Below are 12,262 nucleotides of genomic sequence, written 5' to 3'. Positions count from 1 at the left end.
TGTGAAAATAGTAACTGGGATCCGAGCAGTGAGTTTCATGATTACCACCATTTGGAAATCTGAACATAATTTCTCATTTACATCCCGTGATTTCCGGATTTTGCAGGAATTGTTATTATTCTTCGTAGACTATATAGCCTATGACCATCATATGTAGCCGTTCCAGGGACCATACCCTTGACCACTGCAAATTAAAAATACATAAATTAAATATAATATAAACCACTCTTTAGTCTTTACAATTGTAATCTTCAACAATAATTTGTGGGTCAGAATCTTTCCGTATGATCTGATTTTAACATATCATATAGGCTGTAATGGTATTATCTAATTCTTTCTTGGGTGAATGCTCTTTATCAACTGTTGATGTTTTGCCATAGAATAAAATTTTCTGATTTTTTGAAAGTATTTTTTTTAAATACCTGTTTTAAAAACAAATTCTAGGCTTTAGTTGTTTTTATACTTCACATTACTATGCCCTGAGGAGTTGGGCTTGGCATTTTTAGTAACGGCCATTTCCTCCTCGTTGAGACTGGTTAGGCCCTTTTTTTAACACTTATTTGGTCCAGCCCAAGTAAAACAAAATCCGTTTGTTAATCCTATCTCCATGTCTTGCCTTCATCGTTTTTCTCGTTGGAATTTTTTTATATTTTTTTATATATATATATATAAACGCTGTGTCTTTAGGAGACAAATTAAGGGCCATCTTTAGAGTAAAACTCGTAACAAAATAGTGATGGAATGAATCAGACAGAAACCTTTATACTCTACAGAACTTACACCTTGGAGTAACAAATACCTTTAACAAGATCAATCATAGGATTAAACAATAGGATTTTATTAAACAACTTTTATTCCAGTACATAGTGGTTGACAATAACACTAGAACTTTTCTCAGTAGATGGATATAATTTTTTCCCAGACGAAAGCCAGTTGTTGACTGTTGAGACATCATGGGCAAAAATAAAAAAAATTGGGCTCAACTCAGATTAGGAAAGAAAGGAATGTGAGTAGAATTAAGCCATTGACTACCCTGCAAGAATCCCTCAACTGTAAACTGACCTGCCACATTGGAGCTATTAATGATTCGATAACCAGGCCACGTCACTCTAGCACTTGTATTAGAGCCAGGGCCTCTGTTCTTGTACTCCCCATAGTAAAGCGTAGACAATGCAAATGTGCTATTCCATTCAAGCCATCCTGCCGGATCAACCAAGTCACCAATGTAAGATTGAAGATAAACTGTTCTAGAGTACTCTTTCCAAGGACGACCAAGATATGTCTTAAAATTCGTTTGATTTGGAATTAAATCTGCAGCTGCAGCGACTTTGCAATTCAAGATGGATATTCCTGTGTTCTGGTTGGGATCTTCTCTTCCTTGGGCTGTAAATATGTTTTTCTGGTTTTCATTTGGTTTACGAGCATATAAGTTGCAATTTTGAAAGACCACAGCTGCATTGCCAAATATGAAGTCAATTGTACCATAAATGTCACAGTCTCTATAGAATTGCCGAAGGGAATGAACGTATAAAGTGTCTTGGTAACCAATAAAGCTGCATTTATAAAATGCAGAGAGATCTGAGCCACTCCTTAAGGCCACTGCTTGGTGCTTACTAGGGCCTGCCGAGTTTTCAAAGGTTATACCCTTTGCAATGAATCCGTTCCCCACCACAGCTGAAAGCGATCAAACATATAAAGAGATAAAGAATGTGAATCGGGTTGGATGATAATGAAGTATAACTGCTAAAGCTATATGAAATGCAAACCAGCTAAGCAAAATATTGATATTTCATATATTCTATGTGGGCCGTAATCTGCAGGGCAGATCACTCCTTTGTCATCACCCCAGATCATGGTCCCAGCATTACCCTTGAATAAGTTTAGCATCTTTCCTTCCATGCATTATTATTCATTAGAGTAAAAGCCACATGATCAAATAAAGCAATTATGCATACATATAGAAGCTAGTTGAATTTCATTTAACCTTTGATCATCCCCCATTTCCTATACGGAACAAATCTGTCTAAATCCGTTTCAGTTTAGGCCCAAGTCATTCAATTATATGTATGACCCCTCTTAGAAAATTCAATAAAGATTGGCTTATAACCCAATCTTATTAACTTTCGCTCACAATTTTGATGTGACAGTTCGCAATTGGTCAGTTTATAGTTGGACAGGCAAGATCCATTGCGAGCTATCACGTCAGAGTTATGAGAAAAAATTTGTGAGATTGGGTTATAAGCATGAAGTTATGAGAAAAAGTTTATGAACTAAGATTGTAAGTGTAGTATTACCTTAAGAATTTCGTTATAACAACAGTGTCAAAGAATGGAGGATAAAGATTGGCTCACAACCCAATCTTATAAACTTTCTCTCATAATCCCGATATGACAGCTCACAATTAGATAGGTTGGATCAATTTGTAAACTGATTAATTATGAACTATTATATCAAGATTGTGAAGGAAAGCTTATGAGATTGAATTCTAAATGTAATATTATCCAAGAAAGATATTTGTTAATAAAAAAACAATAATAGTAATAGTTGAAAAGAACAGTACTTAAAAAATGAAGAAGAAGACAAAGAATCTTGTAGCTGGAGTCCGCTCTTCAATGACCTAAGAAACACGGTTAACAAAGTTATGGTTCGGTGCTACTGAGTACTGATCGAGTACCAACACACATGAGCAAATATGTCGGTTACAGCTACATCTCAAAGAGTGTTAGTGCCTTATCTATATCCTATGATAGGTGTAAAGAATAATTATCTACTCTTCTTTATAAACAAATCTCTTATCTTACCCTTAAAAATGGGACCAGAAGCAATCATCCCCATCACTGTTTCACCAACTTAAAGAGATAAGTGTATAGTGAAAAATGCTGCAATGAATCTTGTATCTATAAATTAATCTAATATTTAGATCTACATTTATGTAAGAGACAAGACCATGCCTAGGTGAGTTTGACTGTTGTTTCACTATATTTATATAAGTTGATTACTGCACTTCTATTTCAATCTCGTATCATGTGGAATGCCTGTACAACCAAAACTGGCAAGAACACATGAGGAAGCAACTGCCTGGACCTTTCACTTAATTGAGCGGAGTTAGATGAGGACAAAGCCTAAGACACCCTAAACTTCTTTAGCACTTTTGTCACGTAAGATCTTACAGTAAGACAGGTTCTGTCTTGTTGTATTATTGTTTCTAATCGAGGTAATTATAACTAAAAACAAGAGAAAAAATCAAATCGAGCTTCTACACTTCCAACTGAGTCTCCATAAATCGTCTCTTAGAACTTCCCACTCCACGCCAAAAACCTAGCATCGGAAACCACCATGGTCAAGGGAGGCCCATTTCCGGCCCACCCACTATCATTGTGAGAATCTTTTGATTGTTTGATTTCTCTTGGGGGAGAAAATTAATACAACTATTTTAATTTAAATTGCCTAATATTACTGGATTCCACCATTAATTGGAATCACTTTATGATAATTTATATCTTAGGATCTGAGTGGAGAGAGCCAATGCAAAATGCTCACGTGAGTTTAAACTATTCGAATTATTAGTCCTTTTTTTTTTTAACGACAAAATCGACATACGTATGCTGTGATTCACTGGTCCCACAATTGTGGCATTACTATACAGATACAAGTTCAACTACAGTTTCGGTGGTCCAAAAGTCCTCAAGCAGTCAACATCAATTAAAAAACTGTATATCTAAATGAAAATGAAAATTTTGAACTCACCTACTGTGGCCGACCGGAAAGTAGTCCATCCATCAACAACATTTCTACTCGCTTTCACTACTGTTTTGCCGATACCATCTCCAATAAACATCAACATTGTCTTCTTCCTCTCCACTTCCACGTTCTCAAAGTAGGCCCCAGCTTTTATATAGATCACAAACCTGCCAGAAATAAAATAATGTTTATCATATCAATGTTCGTGAATATTTAATACGCTTAATGAATACCTAGGTACCTGGTGGTGCTTGAGTTGGGAGCTGCAGCCACTGCATCACCAATGGTTGTATAATTTCCAGTGCCATCTTTAGCCACTATCAGATCATATTTGGTGCCATTCACTGTTGTCTGTAACAGTTTTCGATCTTTTGAGGACAACCAAGTTGGAAACCCTCTCTTCATTCGTCCATAACCCTGGAAAACCTCCGACTCTGACTTTAAGGACATGTTAAAACCAGGGACTTTCTTCAGCATGACCAAAGAGTTACTTATATGTCGGGAGATGTTGTACAAGTTGTTCTTGATTGCGTCTCTCACGTTTCCTATACTGTAAGCAAACCCATCAAGACACGTGTACTGGTTTGTCATTGCACCGCTAAACAAAGTTTGCATATCGTGGAAATGTTTGGAGGTCGTTTTTTTAGGGGATAGATCAAGGAGAGCTGATGTGAGCTCTGCAATGGTGTCATCAAAAAGTTCAAGACAATCAATAATAGCTCTATTTTCAAGTGCGTTAAGGTTTTTGTGCTTTTGTCTAATGCCAGTGCAGTTTGAGGAGGAGGCTCTAATCTCGTACAATGTGCGGTATATGGTGGCGGAGATGAGTTGATGGACAGATTTGGAGGCAAGATCCGGGAGCGAAGAGAGAGTTGAGACGCAGAGCTTTGGGTAGAGTGTGCCTTCACATGTGGAGTGAGCAATTTGGAGGTGTCTATGAACGTGCAAGCGTGGAGTTTCTGTGGTTTTGGTGGTCTTTTTGAGAGTTGCTATTGCAGAGAATAGGAGTAAGACAATGGTGGTAAAGGGTAAGAAAGTAAGCAAGAGTTTAGTTCTTCGCCTGGAACCATACATGTTGGTAGTCTCCGAAAAGAGGAAAATGAAGAAAAGAGTAATTAAGTAGTAGTTAAATAGAGCTGGTGAGGACTGTTGAGAGCAGTAATGAAAGGGGTGTTGTTTTTGGATCTCATCTCACAAGGACGGCATGATATAGGACTTTACTAGCGTTTATGGGCTGCGGGCCTGTGTGTACACGATCATATCAGAATCTTGGTTTGAAACTATAGAGGTTAATATTGACTATATAGATATTAACCTCTATAGTTATCAATATTAACCTCTATAGTTAGCTGTATATTTAATTAGTTAGCTGTATATTGAGTTTATGTAAATGAACTCTGTTGTCATTATATTAGTAAGTGTGTTCAGTAAATCATTAGTTTAAAAAAGTCAATATGCAATATTTTTAATAAATAGAAAGTTGAGGTGTAAAGGCTCTCTACAACCTTATTGTATATATATGAAACTTTCTCTCTCTTTTCTCTGTCTTCTCTATAGAATTTCTTTCTTTGTTCTTGTTTGTAAAATGGTATTAGAGCTTCGATCCAGACCCAATTTTTGTTTTTCTCTTTAGAATCAACATTCAGATCCAAGTGATCCTTTATTGATCGTTCCTTGAATCATTCCTTTCTTTTGAGAAGATTTCTTGAACTAATCTTGATCGAAGATGAATGAAGCTAAGGGTAACAGTGTTCGAGGAGTGATAATGGTGACAAACTATACCAATTCACTCTATTTGCATCCTTCCGACACTCCTGGTAGTTGAATTGTTGGACAAATTTTGACTGGAACAGACAATTATGGGCTTTGGAGTCGCACAATGCAAATTGCTCTTTTGGCCAAAAATAAGCTAGGTTTATCGATGGGTCCTTTATGCATCCTTCAGAAGCTATTCAAGCTTAGCAATGGGACCAATGTGATGCGACAATTAGGTCTTGGATTATGAACACCATTGCAACAAATTTAGTCGTTGGGGTCTGATGAACAATTTTACTTCCTCGCAAGTGCACGAATCGCTATCGCAGTATAGTGTGCAAAAGCAAGGGTCGATCCTATAGAGATTTGTAAGTTATCAAGTAATCCTAATAACTATGTCTTAATTAAACAAATAAATTCAAGCAAATTAAAGAACTAGTGAAAATTAAAGAACTAGTGATTAAAACTAAATGTAAAAAGAAAATAAAAATTAACACCAATAAAAACTAATTTAAGAACCAATAAACTACAACCTAGGTATCCAATTTCACCATAATAATCCAGTTTTATGCCAACTATCAAACTATTGTTATCACAATCCAATTTCTAGGGTTCGCACTCACAAAATCAAGGCATTACCGTAAGGCTTTCGGGATTAACCTAATATTTTTAATACAAGACTATCTAGGGCGTATAGTCTAGCCTGTGAATTAAAAACCCATTAAACATAGTAGTACTCGAAATCCTGAACAAAGGCGTATTTGTCATGGCGTGTGCACAAACACTAATTACCCAAGAAATCATGAACCTACTAATACTCTATCAGGGTGTATGCATAGAATATTAATCATTCATTCAATAATCGTCACACATACAACCTAATAATTTGCACTAAGTGTCGTCACACAATAATGGAAATTAAAGGAGTAATAAATACATGAATGAATCTAGAATTTCATTGAATTGACAACAATAAATATATGATTACACATAGAGCCATCAAATTAGGCTACATTGGATCTCTAGAGAAGAGTTTAGTTACACATTGACATTGAAAAGAGCAAACCCGAAATTCCCCAAAGCATGAATGATCTTCAAAACCCTAGGAAAATCTCTCTTTTTACTAAGAAAATAACTCTCCTCTCAATCTTCAGCTAACCCTAAACTAAATTACAAAGTCCTATTTATACTTTTCCTCTACTAAGGGTGTTTTTGGAAGAGTCCAAGTTCGAGTCAGAGTTAAAAAAAACTAAGGATTTTATTTTTCTCGCGATCCATGTCACGACGTGAATTTCTAGCATCGTGGCGCATAATTTTTCCACAAAAATACGGCCTTGTCACACCGCGGCATGAACTTTCTGCCCAACTTCAGCTTCTCGTGCCGCGAAGCGAAAAGTCCATGTTGTGGCGCGATCCAGCAAATTCACTTCCTTTCTTCTGTTTGACGATCCGTTTTTTTTCTTTAGCACATACAAAGCCTCCAACCATCGTGTGAGCATAAATTCCTCACTTTTTCTGCCTGAAAACTTGAAACTCATACACATACCCGTGATTCTTGCAAATAAAAACATGTAAAGAACTTGAATAAAAATAATCTATAAAAGTCACGAATTCCCTACAATCTTCCCCTCAAATCATGGAATATATATATCATTTCACTACTCATCAGGGTCATTTATGGAGAAAATGTAGCCACAGTTTGGAAAGATCTTCAAGAAACCTATAACAAGATAAATGGATCGTGAATCTACTCAATCATGAAGGAGATTGCTACAATCCAACAAGGTACATCCACGATTCCTACTTATCATACAAGACTGAAGATTCTTTGGGATGAATATGCTTCAATGCTTCTGCCTGCTAGCTATACTTGTCTTGTTTCTAAAGTCACCAAAGAGCATGAACAAACCCAAAAGGTTATGCAATTTCTTATGGGTTTAAATGAGAATTATTCGGCAGTCCAAAGTTCTATCTTGTTGATGAATCCATTACTGACAATTAATATGGCTTATTCAATGCTCAATCAAGAAGAGAAACAGCGAGAAATTACAAACACTATCAACAATCAACATGAAGTTTCAGCCTTTTTTACTCATAAGGCTCCAAATAACCAAACTCAAAGTACCAAACAAAAGAAATCTATGGAGTGTGAATACTGTCATTTGACAAATCATATTGTCAATTATTGTTGGAAGCTACATGGATACCCTAAAGGCCAACAAAGAAATAAGCCAAAGAAAGGATCTAATTACAAGACTTCCGTTCCCAATCATAGTGAATCTGATGTGCATGATAATCAGCAACAAAATTCTGCCTCTGTAAGCAAGCCTTCAAACATCTTTACTCCAACTCAGTACTAGTAAATACTCAAACTTCTTCGGAAAGAAGGTTCAAGCATCACCAACAATTTGACTCAAGAGAATCAGGAGATTACTCCAAATGTAGCAAGTAATATAATTTCTCTTCTTGGAACAATTTTAAATGATGAATGGATACTTGATACAGGAGCCAACGACCATATGACTTTTGTATTCCAAAGTTTGGAAAATGTTTCTCCATACAACTCTCTCAAAAAACCCAATGTTAATCTTCCAAATTGTATGACAACAGCAAACACTCATACTGGTGACATATCCCTTTCATCTAGAGTTAAACTAAAAAAAGTTCTTTTTGTTCCCAATTTTCATTATAACTTGTTGTCTGTATCTAAATTCTATAAGGACAATAATGTTACTGTCCTATTTTTTTCCTCATTTTTGCCTATTTCAGGACCTATGGACTAGATCGATGATAGCGATTGGTAAAGAGTATCATAGGCTATACTATTTGGTCAAAACACAGGATAATAATCTGTCTTACTCTGTTGTAGATAATAAATCAGATTGTTCATCAAGTCTGAATGCTTGTACTAGTGTTACTGATTCTGTTTGGCATCATAGATTAGGACATGCATCTTTTTCTACAATAAAGTTGATTTCATCTCTTAAGAACATTTATGTAAAGGAATCAACTCATCATTGTAAAATTTTTCCAATGGCTAAACAATGTAGGAAGTCTTTTTCAAACAGTATTTCTCATTCTGATAAAATCTTTGATCTTTTGCATATCGATATATGGGGTCCTTATAAGGAACCTATGTATGATGGTTTTAAGTTTTTCCTTACATTGGTGGATAATCATTCAAGGGCAACTTGGACATTTTTTTATGGTTACAAAATCTAATACTTTTCATGCTTTTAAAAAATTTATTGTGATGGTTCAAAATCAGTTTTCCATTACACCTAAGAAAATTAGGACAGATAATGGAATTGAATTCTTTAGCAAAGATTTTAATATTTTCTTAAGTTCTCTAGGCATTATTCATGAAAGTTCATGTCTTTATTCACCCCAACAAAATGGGGTTGTAGAAAGGAAACACAAACATGTATTAAATATTGCAAGAGCACTTAAATTTCAATCTCATGTACCTATTCATTTTTGGGGAGACTGTATTTTAACTACCACATGCATCCTTAATAGGGTTCCAACACCTCTTCTTCAAAATAAATCTCCATATGAAATGCTTTTTCATAAAACACCAGATTTGACAAACATGAGAGTGTTCGGATGCCTTTGTTATGCTATGATTTTGCCTAAATCAGATAAGTTTAGTCCAAGGGCTTTACCTTGCATCTTTTTGGGGTATCCTACTTTTCAAAAGGGATATAAATTGTTTGATATTACGAACAATAAGATTTTTGTCAGCAAAGATGTTGATTTTTTTGAACACATTTTTCCATATTCTGATTCCAAACTATATACATAGTATGCGGCTTTATTTCCTAGTGCAAAGACTATATTTGATTCATGCCCAATTTTGCGCACAATAATCCTTCATCTGAACCAGTACATAGTTCACCAACTTTTTCTTCCTCTTCAGGTAAAATTTCTTCTTCCTCTCCTAATTCTATTCCATCAACTGATATTATTTCTCAATCTATGCAACCTTTTCCAACTAGAAAATCCGCTAAACCCACTAGACCTCCTATATTGCACAAAGATTATGCTATAACCACAAATACCTAATGTGTAAAACCCCTCTCCAGTCAGGTACCCTCTGAATATCCCTTAATGAGAATCTAGAGAATTCATGTCTGGGGAATGAGTTGTATTTAGAAAACCTGTGCAAGGATTATGATAATGTCCAAAACATTACTATAAGATGTACCGCAGGATCAAAATTTGTACCTTCAAAAATAAAATAAAAATAAAAACTTGAATTCATTTGGGCATCAATCAATCAAAACATATTAATGCCATTTTCATTCAGATGGTGGAAGCTTTAAAAAGGTGTTTCAAAAACATTTGTCATTTACATTATTTACATCAAGATAAAACATCAGGATGACAATAAATTATCTCCCTTCACGCATAGCCTTGCTATCTCCAACATGCTTCGCTTCTGGATTACCTATAAAACATTCAACCATGAAAGGGTGAGCGCTAATAGCTCAATAAGAAATGATCCATTTAATATCAAATATGTTATTTGACATTCATTCACATACGACACCTCTTTTGCATCTATGTATGGTTCATTTTCTTTACTAACTCATATACTTTTCATCATCTTCCCCATGATCATATAAAATATCAAGTGTACACATACAAATAAGTATGTAAACATAGTGCACACACATCACATGTCATGACATAACATCTAAATATCATCTAACATAAGTACAAATCATCTCATGATGTAAATAACATTATAACTCATGTAATGCAACTAAATGCATATGAATCATTTAACGTCTAGCCTATTGGACTTTTTTAGAATCTTAAGCACTTCATATCGTCTAGCCTCAAATTCATCTAGAGCTCATATCATCAGGAGGCATGCTTATGCATTATTTAGCATCTAAAGCATATATTCATCTTTCCTTTCATCTAGCCTCAAATTCATCTAGAGCTCATATAATCGGGAGGCGTGCTTAAACGTTTTTTATCATCTAAAGCATATATTCATCTATCCTCAACCGGAATATGAGGATATGTTTACGCGTTAATTAGCATCTAAAGTATATGTTCATCTTTCCTCTCATCTAGCCTCAAATTCATCTACAGCTCATATCATTGAGAGGCGTGCTTACGCGTTATTTAGCATCTAAAGCATATATTCATTTTTCCTCAACGGTATACGAGGATATGTTTACGTGTTTTCCATCCTATCTATATGCATCTCTAACATTTTATGCCATGTAAATACATGTTTAAGTGAGCTTAATACTTTTGATTCATCTATAGATTATCAATCCATTTACATTACCTCTTGCTCACATTCATCATCTTGAAACATATATTACATTGCATCTTTATGCCATTTCATAACATTAATCATGCATTCGCATCCATGGCCATGTATATCTTTCAAAGATCATCTAACTAATGGGTAAACATTAGTACATGGCTTAATTACAACAATACATTAATAATCAATTAATAATCATAAGAATTGATCATGTTAAATCTTAAACTTTAATAACCAGAAGTTTATTCTTCAGGCCATTTTCCATCCATTTATCAAACGAATTGTCTCTTGGGATAAACATAAAATTATAGGCTATGTCTTAACTTTCTAATGCTTCAAGAATCATCTCATTTTGATTTTTATAAGTCAAGTTATGATCGAAATACTGAAGCATGTTTAACATAACCCCTAAAATTGCCAAATCCGAATTTTTCTTATTAAACCATGTCATATCAACTTCTATTGACAATTAAAAAATATGTCAACTTATGGATCAATTAAACCTCCCCTTAATAGTCTTTAACATCTTAAAGGAATAGTAAAACCTCACTCCCATGATCATCCATCATTGCTATAACATTGTAAGTTAATGCAAACAACACATCAACACTTCTAATAGCAACCATTCAACACCATGTAGCTTCCAATACTACAAGTTTTGCCACAATCAACATCAATACTTCATTTTCTTCAATTAAACATAACAACTCATGAAACATAAATGGCAATAACTTCATGTATAATGAATTCAAGGCAATAAATAACATTAATGGGTTCAACTACATGTGCCATCAACTAATTCTATGCCTTAAAGCCTTAATTTAAGGTTTCATTAAAATCTACAAACCCNAACAATACATTAATAATCAATTCATAATCATAAGAATTGATCATGTTAAATCTTAAACTTTAATAACCAGAAGTTTATTCTTCAGGCCATTTTCCATCCATTTATCAAACGAATTGGCTCTTGGAATAAACATAAAAGTTATAGGGCTATGTCTTAAATTTCTAATGCTTCAAGAGTCATCTCATTTCGATTTGTATAAGTCAAGTTATGGTCTAAATACTGAAGCATGTTTAACATAACCCCTAAAATTGCCAAATCCGAATTTTTCATATTAAACCATGCCATATCAACTTTTATTGACAATTAACAAATATGTCAACTTATGGATCAATTAAACCTCCCCTTAATAGTCTTTAACATCTTAAAGGAATGATAAAACCTCACTCCCATGATCATCCATCATTGCTATAACATTGTAAGTTAATGCAAACAACACATCAACACTTCTAATAGCAACCATTCAACACCATGTGGCCTCCAATACTACAAGTTTTGCCACAATCAACATCAATACTTCATTTTCTNTCTTTCCTCTTTATCAACTCACACAGAACCTCAAATATATCATCAAGCTGTCCAACACCAAGATTGGAGAGTTGCTATGGAAAATGAACTTCAAGCTTTGA

At 34.6% G+C, this 12,262-nt stretch overlaps 2 protein-coding genes across 2 annotated transcripts; one reads left to right on the top strand and one right to left on the bottom strand.

The window, feature by feature from the left end:
- Positions 1 to 817: 817 nt before the first annotated feature.
- On the bottom strand, positions 818 to 4,815 carry LOC116146696 (pectinesterase-like). Its single transcript, XM_031432119.1, has 3 exons — positions 3,983 to 4,815; positions 3,748 to 3,908; positions 818 to 1,674 (listed from the first exon to the last, which is right to left on the bottom strand). The coding sequence occupies exons 1-3, from the start codon at positions 4,813 to 4,815 to the stop codon at positions 980 to 982; spliced, it is 1,689 nt and encodes a 562-aa protein (XP_031287979.1). The 3' UTR covers positions 818 to 979.
- Positions 4,816 to 7,253: 2,438 nt separating this feature from the next.
- LOC116146695 lies at positions 7,254 to 7,856 on the top strand. Its single transcript, XM_031432118.1, has one exon. The coding sequence runs from the start codon at positions 7,254 to 7,256 to the stop codon at positions 7,854 to 7,856; it is 603 nt and encodes a 200-aa protein (XP_031287978.1).
- Positions 7,857 to 12,262: the final 4,406 nt, after the last annotated feature.

This window comes from Pistacia vera, unplaced genomic scaffold, assembly GCF_008641045.1.
Source record: "Pistacia vera cultivar Batoury unplaced genomic scaffold, PisVer_v2 Contig482, whole genome shotgun sequence".
Lineage (NCBI taxonomy): Eukaryota > Viridiplantae > Streptophyta > Magnoliopsida > Sapindales > Anacardiaceae > Pistacia > Pistacia vera.
Note: the sequence above shows the minus strand (reverse complement) of the source record. Positions and strands in the feature narration are given on the sequence as shown.